This window comes from Nuphar pumila, chromosome 7 (genome assembly GCF_984573655.1).
Source record: "Nuphar pumila chromosome 7, dmNupPumi1.hap1.1, whole genome shotgun sequence".
Lineage (NCBI taxonomy): Eukaryota > Viridiplantae > Streptophyta > Magnoliopsida > Nymphaeales > Nymphaeaceae > Nuphar > Nuphar pumila.
In genome coordinates this window covers 36,695,743-36,718,872 of record NC_143255.1, presented here as the reverse complement: position 1 = coordinate 36,718,872, position 23,130 = coordinate 36,695,743, and the positions used below count along the sequence as shown (strand labels likewise).

Below are 23,130 nucleotides of genomic sequence, written 5' to 3'. Positions count from 1 at the left end.
GTGTTCAAGCTTGGCTTGTTTCTTGTGTCGAGGTGAGCCGAGCATGAGTAAGATCATTTGCATAGAAATATATTTTTTAAAAGATGAAAACAACGGAAATTTGACCCTAAAACTGCTCAACCAAGCTCAAACTAATTCATTTACAAAATAAATAATTGTTTCAAACTTCCAAGCAATAGGTTTTGAGCTCTAAACTGATTGCTTGTAGGCCAAACAGTTCAACCATCTTCATTCTATAATATAAAATAAATGTAATATACATATATTTATTATTAATAAATGAGCTTATACGAATTGAGCCGAGATAAACATTGAATGTTCATGCTCGAGCTTATGTTATATTCTTGGGTCCACAGGATAGGTCTAGGTTCAAGCATATGACTAAGTTAGGTTGGGTAGGTTAAGATTGAGTTATGTTCAATTTGGGTTTTGATAGGTTTCAAAAAAAAAAAAAAAAGAGACTCTAAAAACTAAGTAAAATACTTTTTTATTATAACTAAAATTAAGTACACTTACTTAGCCTGTCTATTTCAAGTAAACACTTCCCTTAACTTGGCCAAAATTAGCCAAGCTAATTCTAGGTAGCTTCTTCTTCTCTTTTTTTTTTAGTCATTCATTGGACAAGGTATCTAGTCCTTCTGGTTGGGGGCAGATTGGTAGATTCAGTTTTCATTGATGGCTTTAATCTTGAAATGAGGTGGTACCTTTGGAGCGGGTTCTACTTAATGTGACTTGCATGACTAATGTGACAGTATTTGGCTTAGGTACTACTTGAGGTGGTTTGTTTGGAGCTTGGATATGGGGGCAATATCAATTGAATCCATCCAAGTACCTTCTTAGATCTATTTGAGTCAATGAATGTGAGTTGAGGTCCTCTATAGGATCCGATTTGTGGGCAATAGATCCTCCAAAATTTGGACCGTATCAGCTTGTTAAGCCTATTTCATGAGTCCAAGCAAAGCAAGGACCGTGTGTTTGCTTTGCCTCGCTTGTAGTACCGTGATCCGGACTGCACCAACCCGTTTGCACTGGATTCAGTCCAGTCAAATTTCCCAAAAAAAAAGGATATTTTGGTAATTTATGCAATAATTGCCACTTCAGAGGAATCACGGAGGAAACTAGTTCCCAATAGTGCTTCATATTTTTAAAGTAAGTCCTTCGTCATTTCATGTCCTTGTTTCTCAATTAAAAAAATCTTTATGGCAATAACAGGGTCATATATAGACACGCGTCTCTGCGTTGTCATGACTCATGGGAACTGCCTGTCGCGGGAAAGGATCTCCTCCGTTCTCTCACTCTCCGTCTTCTCTTCCCTTCTCCGATCGCAGCCCGTTCCCTCCGATCGCTATTCGCTTGCCTTCCTCCGCCTGGTTTTACGGCGGGGTTCCGACTGATTGGTCTACCGGAATCTGACGCACGGTGAGCGAGAGAGAGAGAGAGAGAGGGGATGGAGGAGGCGTACCTGAAGCAGTTTGTGGAGGAGACGAACTGGTACAACGACATCGTGCTCGGGGCGGTGCTGCCGGGGGACTCGTGGAGGAGGCTCCCTCACGCGGGCCAGACGTATCTCCGGAACTACATTGCGGGGATCATCCTCTACTTCATCTCCGGCGGCCTCTGGAGCATCTACATCTACTGGCTGAAGCGCCACGTCTACTTCCCCAAAGGTAGCGCCGCGACTCTCTCTCTCTCTCTCTCTCTCTCTCTCTCTGCTTTTCTAGAGACTTTGTGCGTTTGAAGAGCATGGTCATTGTTTCTGTTAAGAGGGACCTATCTTTGAAGTTTCTGGAACGGAGATTTGGAGATGAGTTTTTCCGGTGAACTTATAAATCTGATGCGAAAGTTTGGATCTTTTTCTTAATTATAGAACTCTGATGCGTTTACGCGTCCCTTTTTGTTTTGTTTTTTCCAATCTTAATTATGTGGATCAAATTTAAGAATCACTTTTTCATCTTTGAGCTTCGAGTTCGAACTGCTCTGTCTCTCACAAAAGTTTTGTTTTGTTGAAATTGATATTTTATGATTAAAGGTTATGGATCTGGGCCTTTTTTTGTTTTTGTTTTTACTTTTTAGTAAAGATAAAAGGAAGATTGTGGACACTAAATCTTTATAACCAATTCAGGGCTATTCTTTTTCCTTTTTTATTGAACGTTTACATTGAGAACGAGTTGTTTATGTGGTTCTTTGTCATTCGATTCTTCGTTCCGTATCTCATGACACATTTGAAATCTGAAGATTAATTTAGGAATTGCTGTTGCATGTATCTTGCTGCGGTTTGTTGTTGATGAAAGTGAAAAGAATTTGAAATCGGCAGGCCATGATATGGCTTTGAGAAAGAAAGATGCAGATTCCACCCAATAGAGATTGTTAAGCATTCTTAGTTCGATATGTTTGCCTAAGTTTTGGTTATTTGGTGTTAGGCCATTTACCTGCCTGCATAATGTGGATCAAATGTACTTCATGTCGGCCTATTTTCGCTTTTGAGCCGATCATAAATTATGTCTTCTTTCATGAAAATCTTTAGTAATTTATCGTTTGTTTTTCATTACCTTTCAAGTGATTTACTTATCGTATTTCTACAGGTTTAGTACCCACACAAGAATCCATTTTAAAGCAAATATGGGTCACCATGAAGGCTATGCCTTTGTACACTGCATTACCAACGGTTTCAGAGTACATGGTTGAAAATGGCTGGACACGGTGTTTTTCAAGAATAGAGGAAGTTGGCTGGCCGATGTATATCGTCTACACAATTATCTATCTGGCGATTGCAGAGTTTGGGATCTACTGGATGCACAGAGAACTGCATGATATAAAGCCTATGTACAAATATCTGCATGCAACCCATCACATCTACAACAAGCAGAACACTCTTTCTCCATTTGCAGGTAAAAACGATGAATGAGGACATAAACTTTTTCAGATACGTTTTTCTCTGTCTTAGACTAGTTTTTTAGCTTCAAAAGCATACTTTTATCATAAGCTAGTTCTTTGTGCTTTTGGAACTTTGCTATTTTGCTCAAAACAATGCCTGTTACAGAACAAATTATTGGACAGTATCTTTTTTATGGTCTTGATGAGATGAATACAGAAATGTCAAAAGCAAAAACTGGCCTACCATAGGAAAAAATGTCCTAAGGAGAAGGGTTGAATACAAGGGATTCTCTTCATGATAAGAAATATTCTGTCGAATGATTTACTTCATCTATGTATTTTTGCATGGTTTGTTGCATAAAAAATCCTGTTATTGCTGCTATTCCAGAGTTTAATCTGTGTAATTGGAATTTAATGGCATACTTTGTACTTCAGATACATGCATGGTTACTCTTGCATATTTTTTGTTTGATCTGATAAACTTAGCTTAGAATACTAAGCTAAACATACCTATTTTGGTGACTAGACAATAGGAAGATGTATTATTTTCCTGATGATTATGCATGTACATGATTTTGAAACTTATGCATGCTGCAGATATGTTGAATGGCTTCTTACAAAAGAATTTTGATTACTTCTTGGCCCTGCTTGTATTCTAGGCATGAACTTGTGAATGCTAAATTAATTCTTCTATATTTTATTTTTTTTATCTTAAAGCAAGAATTATAATGTGGCCTTCACATCAACTGCATAATTTTGATGAGGTTCAGTCAACCTGTAACTGGTCCTTTGGTACTAGAATATGCACTATAGTTTATGCATCTACTGAAATTTCAACCAATTCTAGATCAGAAATGTCGTGGGCAGGCTTGATGCAGTTCTCAGAAATTTCTGCCTGAAATGAGTGGATGGGCCTCAAAGATGAATGTGGAGATGATGGGCATAAAAAGATGAAAGCTAGTGTTGCAGAAAGTGCCCACTATGATAAGAAAGATGAAATTGTTGTCTTGATAGAAGGAAGAAAGTGGGGCGTATTTAGTTTGGTTGAAACAGTAGAAGTTAATGTGCTGATTTATTCTTTCTGACCTCTTGTTGATAAGCATCTGTGTGATTGTGCTTATGTGTGTACGTGAGCATGGTCATGCGTGTTCTCCCCTAAATATTGTATTTAATGAATTAGAATGGAATTACAAATCGTTGGACAGTGGTGTGAATCAAGGTCCTAATATTTTGTTTTTTGTGTACAATGAAGGTGCACTAGCTCCTCTGCAATCAGGTACCCAAGCATGTTAGACTCGGGCAGTGTACTCCTACTAAAACATAGTTACTTTGCAGTTTGTCTTGAACTCTTCCCATTAGGCTGGTCTTCCAAATTCAATGCTTGGAGGCATGCCACCTTTAAAACTAAATCAGCCCTCATATATCCATTTTCTGTACAACAAGCTTAGATTTAGATCTATTGGGGGCCATCAATCTCATCAAAAGGTTATATTGTTGGATTGGGCTTAACGTTTTATGCATTTGGTTATGGATTAAGCCAAGCAAAGTGTTTGTGCTCTTAGGAGCAAGCCCTTGAACAAGCCATATTGTTGGATTGGGCTTATTCACATTTGTTACTGGGTTCAGGCCTTAAACTAAACCTGGAGTATGTCTGTTTGGCCCATTTGGTCAGGCTTAAAATTCACTTGCCCATTTGTATAAGTACAATTTAGTTGCCTTTAAAAATTATGAAGATAGCTCTAATCATGTTAGCTATTAAAAGCTGGCATGGCATGTATATCTTCCTTAATGTATAATATTTTTTATATCCTACATCTACAAAGGTAGGAATCTACTTATAACCGTCTTGAACATAGGGAAATAAAAAAGATGCATATCTACATGCACATAGTGTTGTAAGTACCATAGCGTATTGTATGATATTGGGTGTCCCGATATGGTCCTAACATGTATCATATTATAGGATCCTTCTGAACCATTACACTATTTAATAATTTTTTGGATGCTATTTGTATACCTGATTTATCTTGGATTTCATATTAAGAATTGGGGTTTATCAAGGTTTCTTCCCTGTAACTTGGGTTTAAATTATCGGGCTAGTTACTATTTTGTCTTGCTTTCCTGTTATTTACTTTGTTTTCAATAGAACTTTAGCTTAATCATATATTAGCAAATACTCAATCATTGATTTTAGCATAGATGTGTATTCCTGCTTTGGCCCTGCATAAGATACAAAAGGCTAAAAGCTACTACCACTACTCACGTTGATCTCCCAACTAAGTCTCAAAATTGGTCCTTAGCATGCCATAATCTTCACAAAGTGGACATCAATCTATCCTTTTTAACACTCATCCCAAGTGGTCTTATTCTTCTTTTTCCTTTTAACACTCACCTCAAGTGGTCTTCTTCTTTTTCCTTTTTAACAGTCATCCCAAGTGGTCTTCTTATTTTTTATGTATCTCCATCTCTTCCTCTTCATGCTCGAAGGTGCTGGGCTCAACATTCTTGTACTTTTTATCATATCCATAGAAGAAAAAATATATTCTTTTCTTTTGACTCCTCACTATGTCCCTTTGCACGGTGATGTCTTTTAATTATAATAGTGTTTTTTTTTGTTTACTTTCACCATGGTTTAAGAACATTGCATGTCGCAGAATAGGTCTCGTTCTTCTACTCTTTCCCAGGAGTTGATGGCTATTCATAGCTACTATTTTCACACCAAAGAGGAGTTTGATCTATGGCCTTCTTTTTGCCCTAGTTGAAATCTATTACATCATACCTCTTAGATGGCACTTGCCTAGGTCAGAGCTCCTTTGGTGCCAGTATGTTAGTCTGAATGCATTTAATTATTATTTTTTTAAATTGATGGTTTGTCTCTTACCTTGAATATTATTGCAGGGAAGGTTTTTATTTATGAATCTGTTTTAATTCTTATAGTTTTGAACTATATTGCTATTGAGCAGGCTACGGTTCTACTATTAGCAGATAAATTTTATGTATTTCATTTTTGTTTATCTTGTATTTCATTTTTGTCTATACTGAAAAAAAATTCTTATCTAATGCATGCTTTTCAAATTCATATTAAAACTGTTGAAAAGTTAAGAAATTAAATTGATGTAGCATCTTGCAACCGATATGTTTCTTTCATGAAACATGAGGACGATTCAGCATTATTCTTGTGATTACCATAAACTAGAGGACCGAATTCCTCTAAAGATACAAGTACAGTTGAGCATGCAGATAACTACTGATATCTAGTTTGCTCTTCACAATTACAAAGTGTTGCATCAGAAAGAAATGTTGTCTACCAGATATCCTTTCATGTCTCTTTTGGTCATGAGTCTAGTACATTTGAATTTGTCTTTTGTGGCTTTTTATCTTGCTAGCTGTATGTTGCTGTTGCACTATGTGACATGGACATGGACAGAAATGGGACATGATGGGGATCCACTTTGTACAACGCAAAAATTCTTAAAAGTTATGACATGAGGATACATCCATATGCACACACACACACACACATGTATGTATACAACTGCAATTCTAAATCACTATGATTAAAAACATCAAATAATAAAACTGAATTGAAATTTTGAAATGTAATGTGAATGACGACAAATTTTAAAACGAAAAGAACACAAGTGGATACAAATTAAGTAATTAAGATTATAAAAGAAAATAGATAAAGTTAATGATACAATGTTGACCGTGTCCATGAAGTGTTCGAGTGTCATATCATGTTGCATCAGATACACATCTAAGTGAATGGCATAGCTGTCATATATTCAATGTCTTGTTAGAAATTGTTGCACTTGAATGTACTCATTCTTTTGAGTTTTTGTTGTTTTATGCTACTTGTCCCTTGATTCTGTATATTGATGCATAGTTATTGGAAGCACTTAAGAGTAAGTAGGAAGCCTGATTCGTAGGAAGGAAGTGAAAGTGGTCGGGAATCCCAATTCTTAGTCATGGTGATCCCGATTCCCTATCATGTGAAACCCCATTCCCAGTCATGGCATGACACTATTTGGATGTTAGATTTTTTCATAAAATAATAATGATATGAGTGTGACACTATTTAGTCATTAGATTTTTTTTTTTGTAAGTTTTGAGATGACATGAATATATTTTGTTAATCTTTCATAGGTTTGTCTTTTAGATGAAAAGAATCAAGGATTTTCTACTTTATATTGGCATTGGATATCATTTTACAAGTATGAATTTATAAAACACTTATAGGCTTAGTTGTTCTAAGTTATGCTGTTAGGCTTAGTTGAGGTTTCTTATATTTGTAATATAAAAGATGAATTGTGCATAAATTTCTGCACAAATCTTTTTTCTTTATTTCAATGTCTGATGTCCAAAGTAAGCTTATTAAGGCAGTGTTGTCAATAGTGTTGCGGATCGGCCAATTCAGGCTGATTTATATTGTATCGGTTAAAGATTGATTCACAACGAGCTGATTCAGCTGTTTGTTTAAAATATTTTTAAAAGGGTTTAAAATATTTTTAATATTTGTTTAATATTTTTAATATTATTTTAATATTTTACTGATATGTGACGTCTGCTGGTTAAAAATTGGCTGATTCTGCTCAGTTTGGTTCAGGATCTGAATCATTTTGAAAATCAATTCAGGCCCAATACCAATTCTGACTACATTGTATTAAGGTGTTGCTTTTGAATATTTTATACTTTTATTGAATGTATATTTTTGTGTTTCTTAAGTGATCTATAGATTTCTAATTGGACAATATAGTGATTATGGTAACATTCATTTCTTAAAAAGTTTTCTTCTTACATTGATCAATTTATTAGTATTTCACATGATCTTACATACCACTTTCTAATCAATTTCCCATACCACATCCTACTTGATTCCCGTTTCTCAATTTCTTTAAAAGATTTTAAATGACTGCTTCTTGATTTTGATTATCACACTGCTTTCTGCTTTTGATTCCTGTGCTCTAGCAGCAATGTGTTAACATACCTTCCTCTTTGAGGAAGTAGAGCTATTAGAACTCTTGCCATTCCCTTGACCTTTCCTAAATGGGGCCTGGTTTTGAAATCTCTTCATGCTTCATCCTCTTGGAATCATATAATTTTATCTATAGATCCTTTATCCTATCCCTTCACAGAATTAATATCGTCCTTGGCCTTGTACACTCTGGCATTTTACACAAGCATGGTCGCCTTTGTACTATCTGGCAGCATAAAATATTTGTCATACTTCTTCTGGTGTTCATTCAGCTCCATCATTTGAAAACCCTCTTGAGATATCCTTGAGAACAGTGTAACAATGGGTAATAGCCCTCTGACTATGCTACCAACTTCACTATGCCTGTTGCATTCCTTTCTCCAGCCTGCCTTTGCAGCAGCAGTACTGTGTGTGACGCTTCACTCTATTGCTTCTGCTGATTCTGTGACTAGATAAAGCACTTCATTTTCTATTCCTTTCCCACCTCAAAGCACAAAAGTAAAGCTTTTGCCACAAGTTTGTGCGAAAACTTGAATGGAAGGTAAAGCTTCCTAGATTATTTGGCATCCTGGTGCTCTCACATCTTGGTTAGTTAAGAAGTTGGATTTTGAGACCATTTCATCTCTGGCTCAAATCTTCTGCAGGTTGGAACAATAAGCAAAAAATGTCTGCTACATGATTAACTGCCTTCTGATTTCACTTTTGCTGCACTAGTTGCCACACTCGTTGCCATGGTGATTTCTTGTGTACGAAAGAAACTGATGTTTAGGATTTGTGCATAAAGAAACCGCATGACAAACTGCCAAATCGCTAATAATGTCATGGTTTGCTTGGGGGATGATGAGTTTGGAGTCTTCCTACTACATCACTTGCTAGCAATCCATCCAATCCAGTGCTGTTGTTGAACCAACGTCTGTCAAGGCACAATATTTTCTTTCCTTGCTGCTGAGCAAGTTTTGACATCATATCTCTGAGAAAACTGACTCTCTTATGAGTGGCATCAGGTGGTATTTATATATTAAGATGGTGATTTTCCCCCCCTATTTCATAGGCTCTTAAGTAATGACTTTAATGTGCTTACATTGTCATTATTTCTTTAATTATACAAAACAAGTTTCTCTTCTTTTGTCCTTTGTCATGGTTTTGTCACTCTTTCTGGTTGCAGGTTTGGCATTCCATCCAATAGATGGCATACTACAGGCAGTGCCTCATGTTATTGCTCTCTTCCTCGTGCCTGCGCATTTCTTTACGCACGAGGTGCTCTTATTCTGCGAGGGGGTGTGGACGACTAACATTCATGACTGCATTCATGGAAGAGTGTGGCCCGTCATGGGTGCTGGATACCACACAATTCATCACACCACTTATCACCATAACTACGGCCACTACACCATCTTCATGGACTGGCTGTTTGGTACCCTTTCTGAACCTGAGCTTGATGAGAAAAAAGCCTTCTGAGCAGTCCATCCTCATCCATTCTGTGCTCTCTCTCTCTCTCTGCTAATGTAATATTTACTATTACATGTGTCCTTTTTGACTTGTCTGATGCTGATGACTGATCTTTTTGTTGAGAAAACTGTGTTTTTGGAGGCCAATATCTTTGCAATGTATAGCAGTCTTCACTTGTCTGTGCAGGTATTTGTAGCATCAACCTTGGAAAGTGGCTGCCCACATGATCTAGGCACAGATTTGGTTGAATCCAAGATCTACTGGGCTAGCTTGGAAATGGTATCAGCTACCAAAGTTGGACCATCAACATGTCATGGTCCACTCTTGTATCACATGATCATGATCTGGTGATTTAGACGATTAGTGCGCAGTAAAACACTAGATGATAATCAAGCATGACCGAAGAATTTTCTTCAGTCAGTTTCTTATCCCTCCCACTCTTGGCTTCTCTGGTTCTTGAGCCTTTCTTTCTTTTGGTCTTCAACCACTTGGCCTTCCCTCTTGAATGGGAATAAATGACTTGTAGAGGTGATAATGTTGAGCATTCAATCCATTGATCGGTTCATAAGTTAATTTTGGATTGGACGCCCTCAACATTTATTTGGTCAGTGCACACACAGGGTTGTCAACAGGTTGGTTTGGTTCGGACCCAGGTGGAACCAGACTTAGTCTCGATTTTTGGGTATGGTATCGGGTCCGGACCTGAGTCTAATCGGACCCACCATAAGAGAAACCATACCTGGACCCAATAAGAACTACATGAACCAGACCTGAGTCATACCTGGTAAAACAATATTTTTTATCATTTTTACAAAAAATTGTGGGTCTTAATTGGAATTCGGGTCGGGCCCAGGTCTGGTATAAAATTTCACAATCTATACCCGGGTCCATGTATTAATGGAACCTTCGAGTCGGGAACCAGCTCTTAATCAGGTCTTATTTATCACCATACCCTGACCCTATAGGGTTTGGTTCGAGTCAGCTCCAGGTAAACCCAACCCGTTGACACACCCCTACACACAGAGGGAGGTGTGGGAAGGTCAGTATAAAAACTATGAGGTGAAATAATTTGTTGTTGTCTAAAGTACCGTACACAGATCATAATTCTATGCATGGTTCCGTAGCTCTCAGTAGCTTAATTGCATGCTTTCATCTCGGAAAAAACCTTATACTGTCGTGAATCCCAAAGTTTTTTTTTTTAGCTAGGTCAAGGTAAAACCCCCGTCACCAACCGAAAAAGAAGGTTCTCCCATCTCTAAAAATGTCCTTTAAGCTAAAGCTCTCTCTCTCTCTCTCTCTCTCTCTCTCTCTCTCTCTCTATATATATATATATATATATATATATATATATATATATATATATATATATATATATATATATATATATATATATATATATATATATATATAATGGTTCTAAATGTCCTACCGCACTGTTTGCCAAGAGAAAATTATTGTTCTAGCTAGCTAATGCTATGGGAGTCATCAAAATACTACCTTTGCCCGTTACACCCACAGGCCACAGTACTTGTCATCGTATGTGATCTTGAGTTGGAGAAATTGCTTTTCATAAGAGAACTAGTCAAAAGATAGAAACTTACGTCCAAGCCATGTTCTCATCCCTTCCTAACAACGAAGTTCTGGGAGATTTGCCTATTTTGAGTGAAATGATGAAATCAAGGAAAAAAGTTGATTTGGTCTAAGTTGCCAAGAGGTTAAGAAGATTAACATGGTGGTTAATGGATTTGCAGCTTCGATACATGATTAGGGCTCGTAAAGGTGCTCTAGGAATCAAACATGAGGTGTTCAAGCTGGGTTTGATTTTGTGGTAAGTTGACCCAAGTTCAAGCTCTTGATGAGCTCAAGCTGAACAAGCCAAGTTCGAGCTGGCTCATTTTTTCGCGGTTGGAATCAATAGGATTTGAACTCCATACCTATTGCTTGCAAGTTAAACACTTGGACTTTTATTTTACATTACATAATATGATATATATTTACTATGACTTGATAAGCCAAACTGAGTCAAGCTGAACACCGGTTGTGTGTTTTGCTTGCCCAGCCTATTTTTATGAGGTCAAACAAGCTCTTTACAAACCGAGAACAAGCAGAACCATGAGCAGCTCATCGTGTTTCCCAGCCTTACATGAAAAGAGATGGGGGCAGTGATGGGTATTGTAGGCAGCCAAGAACATGAAGCTGCAAACAGAGATGGATGGATTCCGACAACTCCGATGGATTTTTCCGACGAAGGGCAAAGGAGGTTGTTGCTGACATGGTATGTGGCCAGGAATTGACAAGTTGGGATAGACAAGGATGTTTCCTACGAGAATCCTTGACAAGATAGGAAGGTTCCAAATTTGGGATTACCAGGTTGCAAAATTTTGACAAACGGTGGCTCAGCTTGTCTGGTAGGAGCAGCTAGTGCACGTCACCTTGTGTTGGGACGTTGCAGGTTTAAAACCCAAATTTGGATGCTAAGTGATATTGCAGGAGGTTTCAAAACATTAATGAAAAGTAGAGTGAATTGTTTCTGTGTGATTCTGTGAAGCAGTTTTGGATGAGATTTACACTATATATATATATATATATATATATATATATATATATATTCATCGACCTTATCTAGAACTCCATTGACCTTCGGTTTCAATGTGGTCGAGACACAATTTATGATTTGATGAAGTGAATGGTAGGCTCTTTCCTTGAAGGATCTCATATTGATAAATGCACCTGGAATATGGGGTAAGCTTGTTGCGTTAGTATATCCTCTTGTGCCCACCCGTTTGGTAGGGGCGACTTGTGAATGTCATGTTGACGGGATGTTACAAGTTAGAAGCCCACAGGTGTCGTCTCTTATCTAACAAGGTCAAAGATGAGTGTACTCTTCCGTGGGCAGCGGGACCTTAAAGGTTTTTACCAATAAGAGACCCAGTTAATGCTAATGTGATGCAAGAGTAGAACAGAAGACCCAGGTCCATAAAGATTTATTTGGATCATATTTATATTTTAGATTATTTTGTTATTTGAATCATTTTTAACTTTTGGTTCATTTGTAATACATATAGATTTTATTAGATTATGATAAGTTCTATCTTTTAAAGGGTCATCAGATTAATAAGTTTACTTGGATTAGAATTAAGGAATATCTCATCTTTATAGATGAGAGAACCTCTCTAGATGGACAATCAAAAAGTGATGTTGAAATATGAAATTTTGTTAATTTTTTGTTTTCAGTTATTTTTCTAGCATAGTTTGGTATTGAATCTTGTGGGGTTCAGGAGAGACCCGCGTGTTCACTCCATTAGATTGGTATCAGACCTATAGGTTTGCTTGTCTGGACCATCGCTCATTTGCAAAGTTCAAGGAAAATCCTGTCAGAGTAAAAGAAGATGGTTCACCTCGATTCGTTTAATCGAACGATTCAAGGGACTAATTTTGTAGGATTTCAGAATCATTCAAGGATTCAAATTGGGGAGCAGCATCACTGAATGATTACATGTCTGAGATATATGACAAGAATGGTTGTTGAAAACTAATGTTGCATGGTGGCACGACCAATCAAGATATCCACTCATGGCTGCCATCAAAACCAACACCGCCAAGGGGCTGTCGATCACTCCAGTCCAACGAAACACCAGCGACCCCACCAATGCTCTCACAGGTGTTGTTTACAGAAGAAAACCCCCATCGACAGTACCGCTGCCAACCACCGGCCCAGCCGTCGACACCACTATGCCGCCCTGTGATCATTGCAAAATTTTTCTTCTTGTTCCTATCTTTCCTTTCTCTTTTCATTTCTAGTATTTATTCCCTTTTTGAAGGGAAATAAAATATAGAAAAGAAGAGAGAAGAGAGAAAGAAGAGATGAACTCTTTTGCAAATGTCTCACTTGACCTTAATTTTGAAAATATTTTGAAATTACTCGCCTCCGTTTTTGAAAAAATTGCGAGAAAAGATGAAGAGACGGGATTCGCTCGTCGGTATGAGGTTCGATCATTCCTGTCGCCTTTACCAGGGGCAATCGAACTAAGGATCGAACTTATGTCTTTTTGCTTTGCCTAAATATTGTCTAAGAATTTATTCTAAGTCAAAAAAAATGCACAAAGAATCATGCTTGTGCAATGCAAATGCAGAGATGTATGCTTTTAAGAAGAATAATTTTAGATTTTTTTGGGATTTATTCAAGTGATTTTGAAATAAGTTTGAAAATATTTTGAAGAAATGGTTTTTGAAAGTTGAAGATTGACTTGGAAAGGTTAGATTTAGAATCTAACTTAGAACTTGGAATAAATCTGGAAGAAGAGACTTAAAGTTCTAAGTCTTGGAATAATCAGAGATTTGAAAAATAAATTAAAGAAATGAAGAGAAAAGGAGATTTGGAACTGAGATAGAATTCTGAAGTTAAAAATGAAGCTTTAAAGTTAAAATGAACTTTGAATTTGAATTTGATTCTCAAAAATCGACTTTGAAAAGGAAATTTTGATCTAGAGATGGGAAATGGATTTGGGAATTGGATTTGAACATCAAGATGGAATTTGAAAATGGAATTTTGGATTTGAGAAATCTAGATGGAATTTGAAAATCAAGATGGGTTTTTGGAAATGGAATTGATTCTGGAATTGAGATCAAGTTGGGAAAATGGAATTGGGTTTGAAAATCTGGAATTCGAGATAGAATTGGATTTGAGATCTGGAATTCAAGATGGAATTGAATTTGAGATCTGGAATTCAAGATGAAATTGGATTTGAGATCTGGAATTCAAGATGAAATTGGATTTGAAATCTGGAATTCAAGATGGAATTGAATTCGAGAAATCCAAATGGAATTTGAAAATAGAGTTGAATTTAAGAAATCTAGATGGGACTTGAAGATGGATTTGGATTTAAGAAATCCTAAATCGATTTTGAATTTGGAAAGGAAAGGAGGATGGAACTTGGGAAAAATCGATTTTCAGAGTGAATACCAAGTTTTGATTTTTAAAATCTGATTTAGGATTTAAGAGATAAGACTTGGAATTTTGAGAAATAAAGAATAAAACTTGAATCTTGAATTCTGAAATCAAAAGATGATTTGGAATTTCAAAGTTGAATTGAACTTTGAAATTTGATCTGGAGTATTGAATTAATTTTGAAATTGAATCCTGATCCAGGAAATGAATTTAAAATTTCAAAGTTGAATTGAACTTTGAAATTTGATTTGAGTTGGAAATTGAATTTTGAATCTAGAATTGAATTTGAAATTTCAAAGTTGAATTGAACTTTGAAATTGAGAAATCGAAGTCTGAACTTTGAAAATAAGATAGAATTGGATATAGCAAGATGAATTTGAATTTATAAATAAGAATTGAAGATTGATTTGAGAAATGAGGAAAATATTTTTAAAAAATTATCACAAATCACTTGGATTTTGGAAATAACTTGAAATAATTTGAAAGAATGATGCAATTCTATCCTAAATGATGAATGACTTAAAAGAATGTTGAAAATTGAATTTGAAAAGCATATTTTATTCTTTTAGGAGAATTAAAAAAGATTGAAGATATAATACATTCATGACTATGGTCACAAATGTATTATAAAATAATTTGTATTTAAATTCAGATAAAGAATAAAATATATTTTGGTGTCTTTATAAAATTTGAAATGAAATTAACTTTCAATATATCCTGACTATGACCATTGATATATATTTTAAGTTAATTTACAAATCAAACTCTGATAAAGGAAGAAAAATTCAGAAAAATATGATGATTTTTAAAGGAGATTCAGTGTGGATCCAATGTTATTCCATAAAAGATAAAAATCCTAAGCATTGTCCACATTTTGACTATGGCCATCAATGTGAATCATTTACTTAGGATTAATTACCTTTTTATTAAAATGGTGCACGTGTCATTCGTGTTTCACCATTGTGGAATTTTTGAAATAAAAGAATAATGAAAACAAATAATTTATGACATTTACATGCTCATACATTCTAATCTAAAACTGAAAGTAAAGTTTCTCATTATCATCTAGCTATTACAAGTTTTTGACTTGAATTTGAAATTACAAGAGTCTCTAATTCTAGGAAGGAAAATAACACTTTTCATGTATTTCCTACGAAACAGGGTTAGTAAAATACAAAACAGGGAAGGAAGCTAAGATGCTATATTGGGATTAAGAATGCATATAGTAATAAGAAGATACATCTTTGAATTCACATGTAATATTCTAAACTGATGGGAAAATTTGAAATGCATATATATATATGCTCCTAAATATAACGCTTAGATAAAGAAAAGAATGCCTATATACCTGCAACCTTGGGAAAAATACATTTGGACAAGTGCTAATTGCATGAAAGTGAACTATTTTGCAAAATACAGATGGTATCTAAGTATAGTATAATGGAGTGTAATGTGATGCAATGGCTAAAGTGAAGTGGTGGATGCTGATGATGCTGGAAGTGGATATGTGACAGCAGGGAGGCATAAGGTGGGTATAGCAATAGTGAAAATGCAAAACGAATATAGATACAATATTGCAGTATAACAGGGAAAGATTGTGCATGGGCTGTGAGGTGTATTGGATATAATTGCAGCAATGAAAAAATGTATTGCAGTGAAATAGCAGTGAGTATTATGCTGGGGCTGGAAGCTACAGTGAGTAAGTGTGTGACAGGTTGTGAAGGTGTCGTGCAGTTGTGTGTGAAGCTGGAAATGATGGCAGCATGGTAAGTGAGGTGCTGACAGTGAATGAAGGTTAACATGTTGTGGAATGTTAGGTGGATGTTATGTGACAGGTGAGTGAATGTAGGGTAACTATAGCATAGTGGGCATGGAGGCTAGAGATGGAAGTGGTGGCAGCACACAACTGCTGGAAGTTGTGCACGTGCTGTGAAAATGATGGGATGCAGGTAATGGATGTGTTGTGCAGCAATGATATTGCAATGGTGCAACTGGGGAAGGTGTTGTAATGAAAACAGTAGATGGCACAAGGTGGTGCTGAAGAAGATATTCAGGGTGTACAGTGGTAGTGAACCTGCTGCAGGTACAATGGCAGAAAAATCATAAATGGTGGCCGGGCTGCAGGGGGTGCAGGTTGTAAAATGGAGTATCTAGGGTCCTATTGACTGTATCAGTAGCCTTTCAAGAGAAGCCTGCAGTTAAGAAACCTCTTCCATCAAAGACACAGATAATTAGCCTTCCACTAAAGTAAATTGTGCACATGTGGGTGCTCCAAATCCCAAGTTGAGATAACACTTGCCTAAATTATGAAATAAATTTTAGATTGGTAAGATGAATAAGAACTATCCCTAGCCAGATGACAATTTCACAAAATATTCCTTGCAAGATATCAAATATTGAGGCTTTTGATAGTAGACATTAGCTCTAACATACTTCAGTTATTCATATCAAGACATACCTATGTGAACAAAGAAAATAGCCTGACTCAACTCAAAGAGTTCAACTGTTTTAGAATGAACCCAGATTTTAATAGGCAACCAAGATCAATTATATTTTCACAAATTAGCCAAAATGAAACTGCAGAAAAGTTATTGCTGCAGAGGTTTTCTAATGATGAGGCAGATCCACAGGAAGTAAATACAACCAACAGTGAGCCACCATGCACAACATAAATTTTTTTTTAAGTTTTAAAGCAATAGATCCAGCTATTTAAGCAAATTAACAGAACTAAACTAGAAGATTTGAATTACACATATAGTTCATATTGGTTCTTTTGGTATGTCTGTTGCACAATCTATTATTGTATGGATACCTACCAGTGTGGCCGATATTGTCTCTAGCTTGCTAAGGTCACCATTCACTATTGTTGCACCTGAATCACGAAGGAAGTCAGCAGGAGGCAGAAGTTGGTCGAGGTCTTACAAGACACCTAACATCATAGCCCTCATCTAGTGCTCTCCTAACCACCTGACGTCTCAAAGTTCCAATGACCCCAACAACTAATATATTTGTAGCTCTGACAGGAGTCCCAGGTGCCAGGCTGCTTGTTAAAGTTGTAGCATTAAATGTTATAGTTGGTGGTCTGAAAGGCCCTCACAGTAATTGTCACAATAGCTTCGCTATCACTCTGAGACGAGAGCCAAAGAAATTTGCGCAAGTGAGTTTGATCTTCATAGATCAATCTAAACAATCAATTCTGGCAACTTGATTGCTATGATATCAATACATGGATGAAGATTAGCAATGACAGGAAACCAACACAGGGAAATGGGAATCAAGACATAGAGAAAGAGAAAATCCATAATAGCCTGAAGGATAACAAATGCAGAAAAAGTTTTTTTTTTTTTAAAGTTAAAACATGACACCCTTGATGTAGACCGAACCCCCATGGTCATGGCACATTGTTATGAGATGCGATGAGAAATGATGCTGGGATGACAGGTACTGATGATAGAAATAATATACAGTGTGTAAGCATTGTACAACAAATGAAAAGAAAACAAGTAAGCTGCGAATGACCATAACCACTCAGGTTCTCAGGTCAATTCATTTCATCGCAGCAACCTGATGAGTTACTTGTTACCTCAAAAGCCAACCATAATGCCTCCTCTATCATTGTCATGAGCCTTGGGCATCCTCACGTGATCTGGTAGAAGGGAATCGCCTCAATCTTAAAGGCAAATTTGTCAAAAAGCTCGAGATGCCAAGTGCAACAGAGATGGATGAGGTGAGGTGATGAAACACAATGCAACACAAAAGCATAAAGTATAATGAGAGATATTCAAATGTTAGGAGGCTGGAACGTCATTTGAGGTAAATCAAACACCTATCTTCAGATCAACTTTTACCCTTTGCATGGAATCCAAAATTTAAGGTATAATTCAAAAATCAATGTACATTGAAGTAATATCCTCAGAATCGGTATGCCTCTGTCGTGATATATCTCGGTATGATGCTAACCCACTTATCAAGATCCTTCCAGTGTAAGAGATTTACAGGTCCAATCTCAGACAATCCATCGATTAATGATCCCAAAACAGGGGTCGATTACACTGGATTTAGGTGGGTAGATTCATGATAAAAATGCATAATCATCAACTAAATGGTGTAACAGGTTATTAACATGAAATAAGAAATTGAGGAATTCAAGAGAAGGCGACCAACGCAAAGATCGATTGCTGAAATGTAATCGAAAATTAAATCTGCCATCGAAACTGAAATGATAATAGAAGAGAAAAGCAATAACAATGTCGGAATCAGTTCATTCCTGTTAATATGGCATTGAGGTAGGCTGATCTGCTATAAGCAGATCAACCTTTCCACGAGTGCTTCAATGGGGTGGTAAAACAGGAAAACTAAGAAAAGGGGGAAATCAGAGGAAAAATAAAAGAAAAAGGAAAACTGAAAATCAGATATGTAATAACCGAAATTTTTCGGGTATTTTTCCTTTATAAAATAATGCGAAATGTGCGAATGGGCCTAGGATCCATATTTCGGATCCAAGACCCATAAGGGGGCCCTATATATATATATATATATATAGTTAGTTAGTTAGTTAGTTAGTTAGTATCATATATATATAGATATATATAAATAAATAATAAATATAAAAGTTTAGTGCAGGGATCCACAGTTGGATCCATTTGGATCCAACTTGTGGATCCACATTGTTGGTAAGACACAGATCCACCGCAATGGGGTGTCGCGGATCCAGACTGTGTCTGGATCTTGGGTCTCGGTCTCGGACCCGGGCCACGCCCCTGTAGCAGGTAAGTAGCGAAAAAAAAAACTTTTAAGGCAACCCGAGAAGGGTTGCCCGATAAAAACAATAGGGGTAGGGTTCAGAGTGAACCCTAACCCCCGCTGGGCAAAATCGCAAAGGGGAGGGGCGCTGGGGCGTAGCCGCCGGGTGATGGAAGGGGAGCTCCTTCCTTTTTGGGCGACTCCCTTCTACAAAAAGGGGCCTCCCTGTTTCTCCTCTCTCCCTATCCCTCTCGGCCTGAGCTCGGCAGCGGCAGACACCTCCTCCTCCCACCTAAAAAAAGGTAGGAACCTTGTCTTTCTCCCTCTTCCATGTGTTTCCTCGGCTAGCTGCCGACAACACCATCTCAAACTCCCCTGTTAACAGCCGATGACTTTCGTGCTTTCCCGATCGTGCCTTCACAGCGGTAGGAGCAGCGAGAGCAATCATACCGCCTCCTCATAGTAGCAGCCCCGAACGTCGAAAGAGGTACGAGTTTTTCTTTTGGCTCGAATAGGAAAAAGAACCTAAATTCGATTTAGGTATTGTTTTTAGGGAATCCAAGAATATATATATATATATATATATATATATATATATATATATATATATATATATATATATATATATATATATATATATATGAATACTTGTTTTCTATGTTTGAGCTATGGGAAAACTATATCTTCTATAGTGTGGGTGTAATTGGTTCTTCCTGTTGTTTTTCAGCTATAAATCTTTTCTGAAATCATGGGAAGGTTCGGTTTATTAATGTATGTGCATTTCATGTCTTGATCGACGGTGGCATTGTTGTATGTCAGGATGCCACATTTGCTATTCACTGAACCTCATTTATGTGACCCATCTATTTCCCATAATGACCCCCTCCTGCTTGGATTTTAATTTTTGGTATCTACTATGAGTGCGTGATGAAATTGGCAGAAGCTGGTACGCAGGTTGTTCCTTTTGTTTTTTTTTATTGATAAACATTAACATGCATGGTGTGTCCCATTCGTTGCCAAGCCAGAGTTTGGTGTCACAAATTTCCACATTCCCTTCAGTTTCTTTATTGGCACATGAGCTATCTATTAATTTGCTATTGAAATTCTTTTTAGTTTTGGATATTGTGTTTGAATGTCCCCTGATACATGGATGCTGAAGGGGGAGGGGAATTAAGTTACTGGAGTCCTAAACCATGGGTTTAAATGATTAACAATATCACATATTGTCACTTTTTCTGGGGTGTATAGATAAGAACCCTAAGATCCATAAAGACTTGTATGATTTGGTGTTATCTTACACATAGAAATATTCCTTGGCAGATTATGTATTGGCGGTTGTAATAACTTCTGGTGGTAGTTTTGATGACTAATTGAGGAAATTTTTACAATATACAACTGTAACCACCGTTTAAGCTTCTTTGTGGTTTTGTGAAAATAAAACCTTTTAACTAGTTACTTTTCTTCATCCTTTTTATGATAACGAAGTTATTCAGTAACTGGGTTTACTGTTTTTTTTTTACTTACCAGGGGCTCCATATCTGAGTGCTTCTGCTGTTAAGCCTTTTTATTTCTTTCCCACTTACTTTGTCCTTCTACACTTACCTTGTTCTTCTAGAGTGCTTTAAAGGGATTCATGTAACCAAACTTCCAATAACTGCATACTGTTCTATGAGTAGAATCATGCATTTACAATCCTTGATTTCTCCTAGTTATTGGTTTGCACTTCAGAGCCTCAGAGTTAATCCTTTTTCTGGTTAGCGTCGATTTAAAGGAGAAAATTACATGCATGAGATCTGTCACAAAGATTCTTTGTGAAAGCCATTTGGACTGGGTGTTGTTGGCTTCATGGTTCAATTTTGTTTTCTGTTGGAGTATACTGAGTTCTTTTGGCATGGATATATATATTCATGTGTTAAGAGCCCAGTTGATGGTTCAACAACATGTTTGACTTGTCGATCAACATCATGTTTGGTTTATGTCATGCTTACCGGGTGATTTTCTTTTATGCACAAGGCTATGCAAAGAATGAGGTAATCACATGCTTATACTTAAAAGACCATGCTTAGTTCAAATGTTATGGCACGGCTGCTCCACATACATGTGCATACGTGAAATCTATATGTTGTAATTTAAATGATTCATTAATGAAAGCATGCATTTGACGTGAATACAGGCATTGGACATGAATGTGAGCATTGAATGGAAGCATGCATTTTTTTTTACTTGGATATGTGCAAACTCAGGCATATGCTTATAAATTTATTGTTTCATGCACAAAAAAAATTGCATACACGAATGTGCACTGAAAGACATGTGAAAAATAATGCATGGAGGCATGCGATTGATGATTTTTGCTTATGAATGCATTGATGGTCAATTGGATCATCAGGGGCTGGGTGGGCCTCGAGAACCAGTTGTTCTCTGTTTTAGTTGTTTTGATGCATTGCAACAAATCAAATGTGATATTATTGTTTTACCGCACTGTTCTATGTTGTCACGGGCTGTGATCCCGTGAAAAACTTAGCATGCTGATGTGCAAGCTTATGTTATTAATTCTGCACGTTAATTTGCAAATGTAAAAGAAATGAATTAATAACCGGATAAAAGGAAGTAAAGAACAGTGTAATTCATATTCTCCTTGGTGTCCCTACTTTAGTGTGGGAATCTGGGATGTTGCAGTTTTGGGGAAACCGTGAGGATACAAAAAAACTCTGTGTGCGTATTGTTGCCCCTGAACCCGATATTGAGGTTCTTCTCCTGGGCACGGTTTTAGGGAGAGTCCGCCACTTTTTCTGGGGGTGGTGTAATTTGACACTGCTGTTGTTGTTTTGGTATACCAATAAAGTGGCGCCAGTGGATGTTGTTTTCCCTGGTGTCTCCGACTTTGAATGCTGTTTTCCAAGGTTCTGATGGATGGTGTTGTTTCCTGATATCGGTCGAGGGCTAAGTTTAGAACCCGGTAATAAAATATAAATTTGTGTGCTAAGTTACCTCGGAAACCCTACTTGACCTCGGGGATTGTACCCGTTTGGTGTATCCGCGGGCAATGGTAAATTAAAAAGAGGAATTTAAAGTTGTGTGCATTTAATAGAACATGCATATGGAAAGAGAGGATCTTAAATGAAAAATAATAAAGGGTTCATGCATTGCAAATAAATCATGCATGTTCTTGTTATGCGTTAATTCATGCATGTTTACCTGTTTACTTGGTTGTTATATGTTGATTATTGCATGATGTTAATCTCTTTTGCATTTAATTGCCTTATTGATTAAATTGTGATCAATGTTACTTACTTTGTGTTCCCTCATGTTCAATGTTTAATTCTGCATGAATGGTTAATTGTCTTATGATTTGATTATAACCGTATTCCTTAAAATATTACATGGATCTTATTTATGTTCTTTTTCTTATTTGATTCATTAGGGAAACCTGTACGCAGAATTCTTCGGATTTCTGACCCTCTTCTTTTACTGGTTTTTTTCAGACACAGGTGATCAGTGAAATCGACTCGCTTCTGAGGGGATACGAGGGTCACATTTGTTTTAGATTGCTTCACTTACGAACAGAGTGACTCTACTTTTGTTTCTTTTAGTTCTTCTTATTTCCTGCAGTTGTTATTTCACTTTTGACATTGAGTATGAGACTCTTATTGATTCATTAATAAAAGAATTTAGTTGGTTGGTTATGGATTATAAATGCAAGTTTATTTGTGGTGTGTGGTTATCCAACTGAAATTGGAACTGTAAGGACCTCGGGTCTCTGGGAAGTTTTCCGCAACTCTTAGAAAAAAAAATCCGCATTTTTCAAAGGTATTAGTTGGGGTCGTTACAAGATATGGCATAGAAAATGAAATAAGGAAGAGGAATTAAAATAAGACAGGACATAAATCAGAATTATAATGTGCATATATATAGAAACTACTGAAATTCGAAAAGAAGAGAAAGCAAAAGAAAAAATGTTGGAATGCATGTTCTGTCAATGTTGCAATCCGTAACTCAATGTTGTTGTATGCAGATTGACATTACAGTAGATGCTTGAAGGTTCAATGAAACTAAATACAGTAAAAATGATTGAGCATCATTAAATGCTATCAGCAGAGTGATTAAAATGTAATTGAAAACATGAAATAAAGGGGAGTAT

The 23,130-nt window shown here is 36.7% G+C and overlaps 1 protein-coding gene across 2 annotated transcripts; it reads left to right on the top strand.

Moving 5' to 3' along the window:
• The first annotated feature begins 1,233 nt into the window (after positions 1–1,233).
• Positions 1,234–22,595, top strand: LOC149831935 (delta(7)-sterol-C5(6)-desaturase-like). Of its 2 annotated transcripts, XM_090012293.1 has the most exons (4): positions 1,234–1,667; positions 2,583–2,888; positions 9,015–9,263; positions 22,475–22,595. In XM_090012293.1, the coding sequence occupies exons 1-4, from the start codon at positions 1,448–1,450 to the stop codon at positions 22,489–22,491; spliced, it is 792 nt and encodes a 263-aa protein (XP_089868419.1). In that variant the 5' UTR covers positions 1,234–1,447; the 3' UTR covers positions 22,492–22,595. The 2 variants fall into 2 exon arrangements, with proteins under 2 accessions (XP_089868419.1, XP_089868418.1); XM_090012292.1 differs by lacking the exon at positions 22,475–22,595 and having other exon boundaries at positions 9,015–9,444.
• Positions 22,596–23,130: the final 535 nt, after the last annotated feature.

What these genes read in the sequence shown, in the direction of transcription:
- LOC149831935 (XM_090012292.1), top strand. Translation starts at nt 1,448, where the DNA reads ATGGAGGAGGCGTACCTGAAGCAGTTTGTGGAGGAGACGAACTGGTAC. An exon ending in CCACGTCTACTTCCCCAAAG is followed by an intron (nt 1,668 to 2,582) that starts GTAGCGCCGCGA and finishes GTATTTCTACAG; the next exon opens with GTTTAGTACCCACACAAGAA. An exon ending in CACTCTTTCTCCATTTGCAG is followed by an intron (nt 2,889 to 9,014) that starts GTAAAAACGATG and finishes TTCTGGTTGCAG; the next exon opens with GTTTGGCATTCCATCCAATA.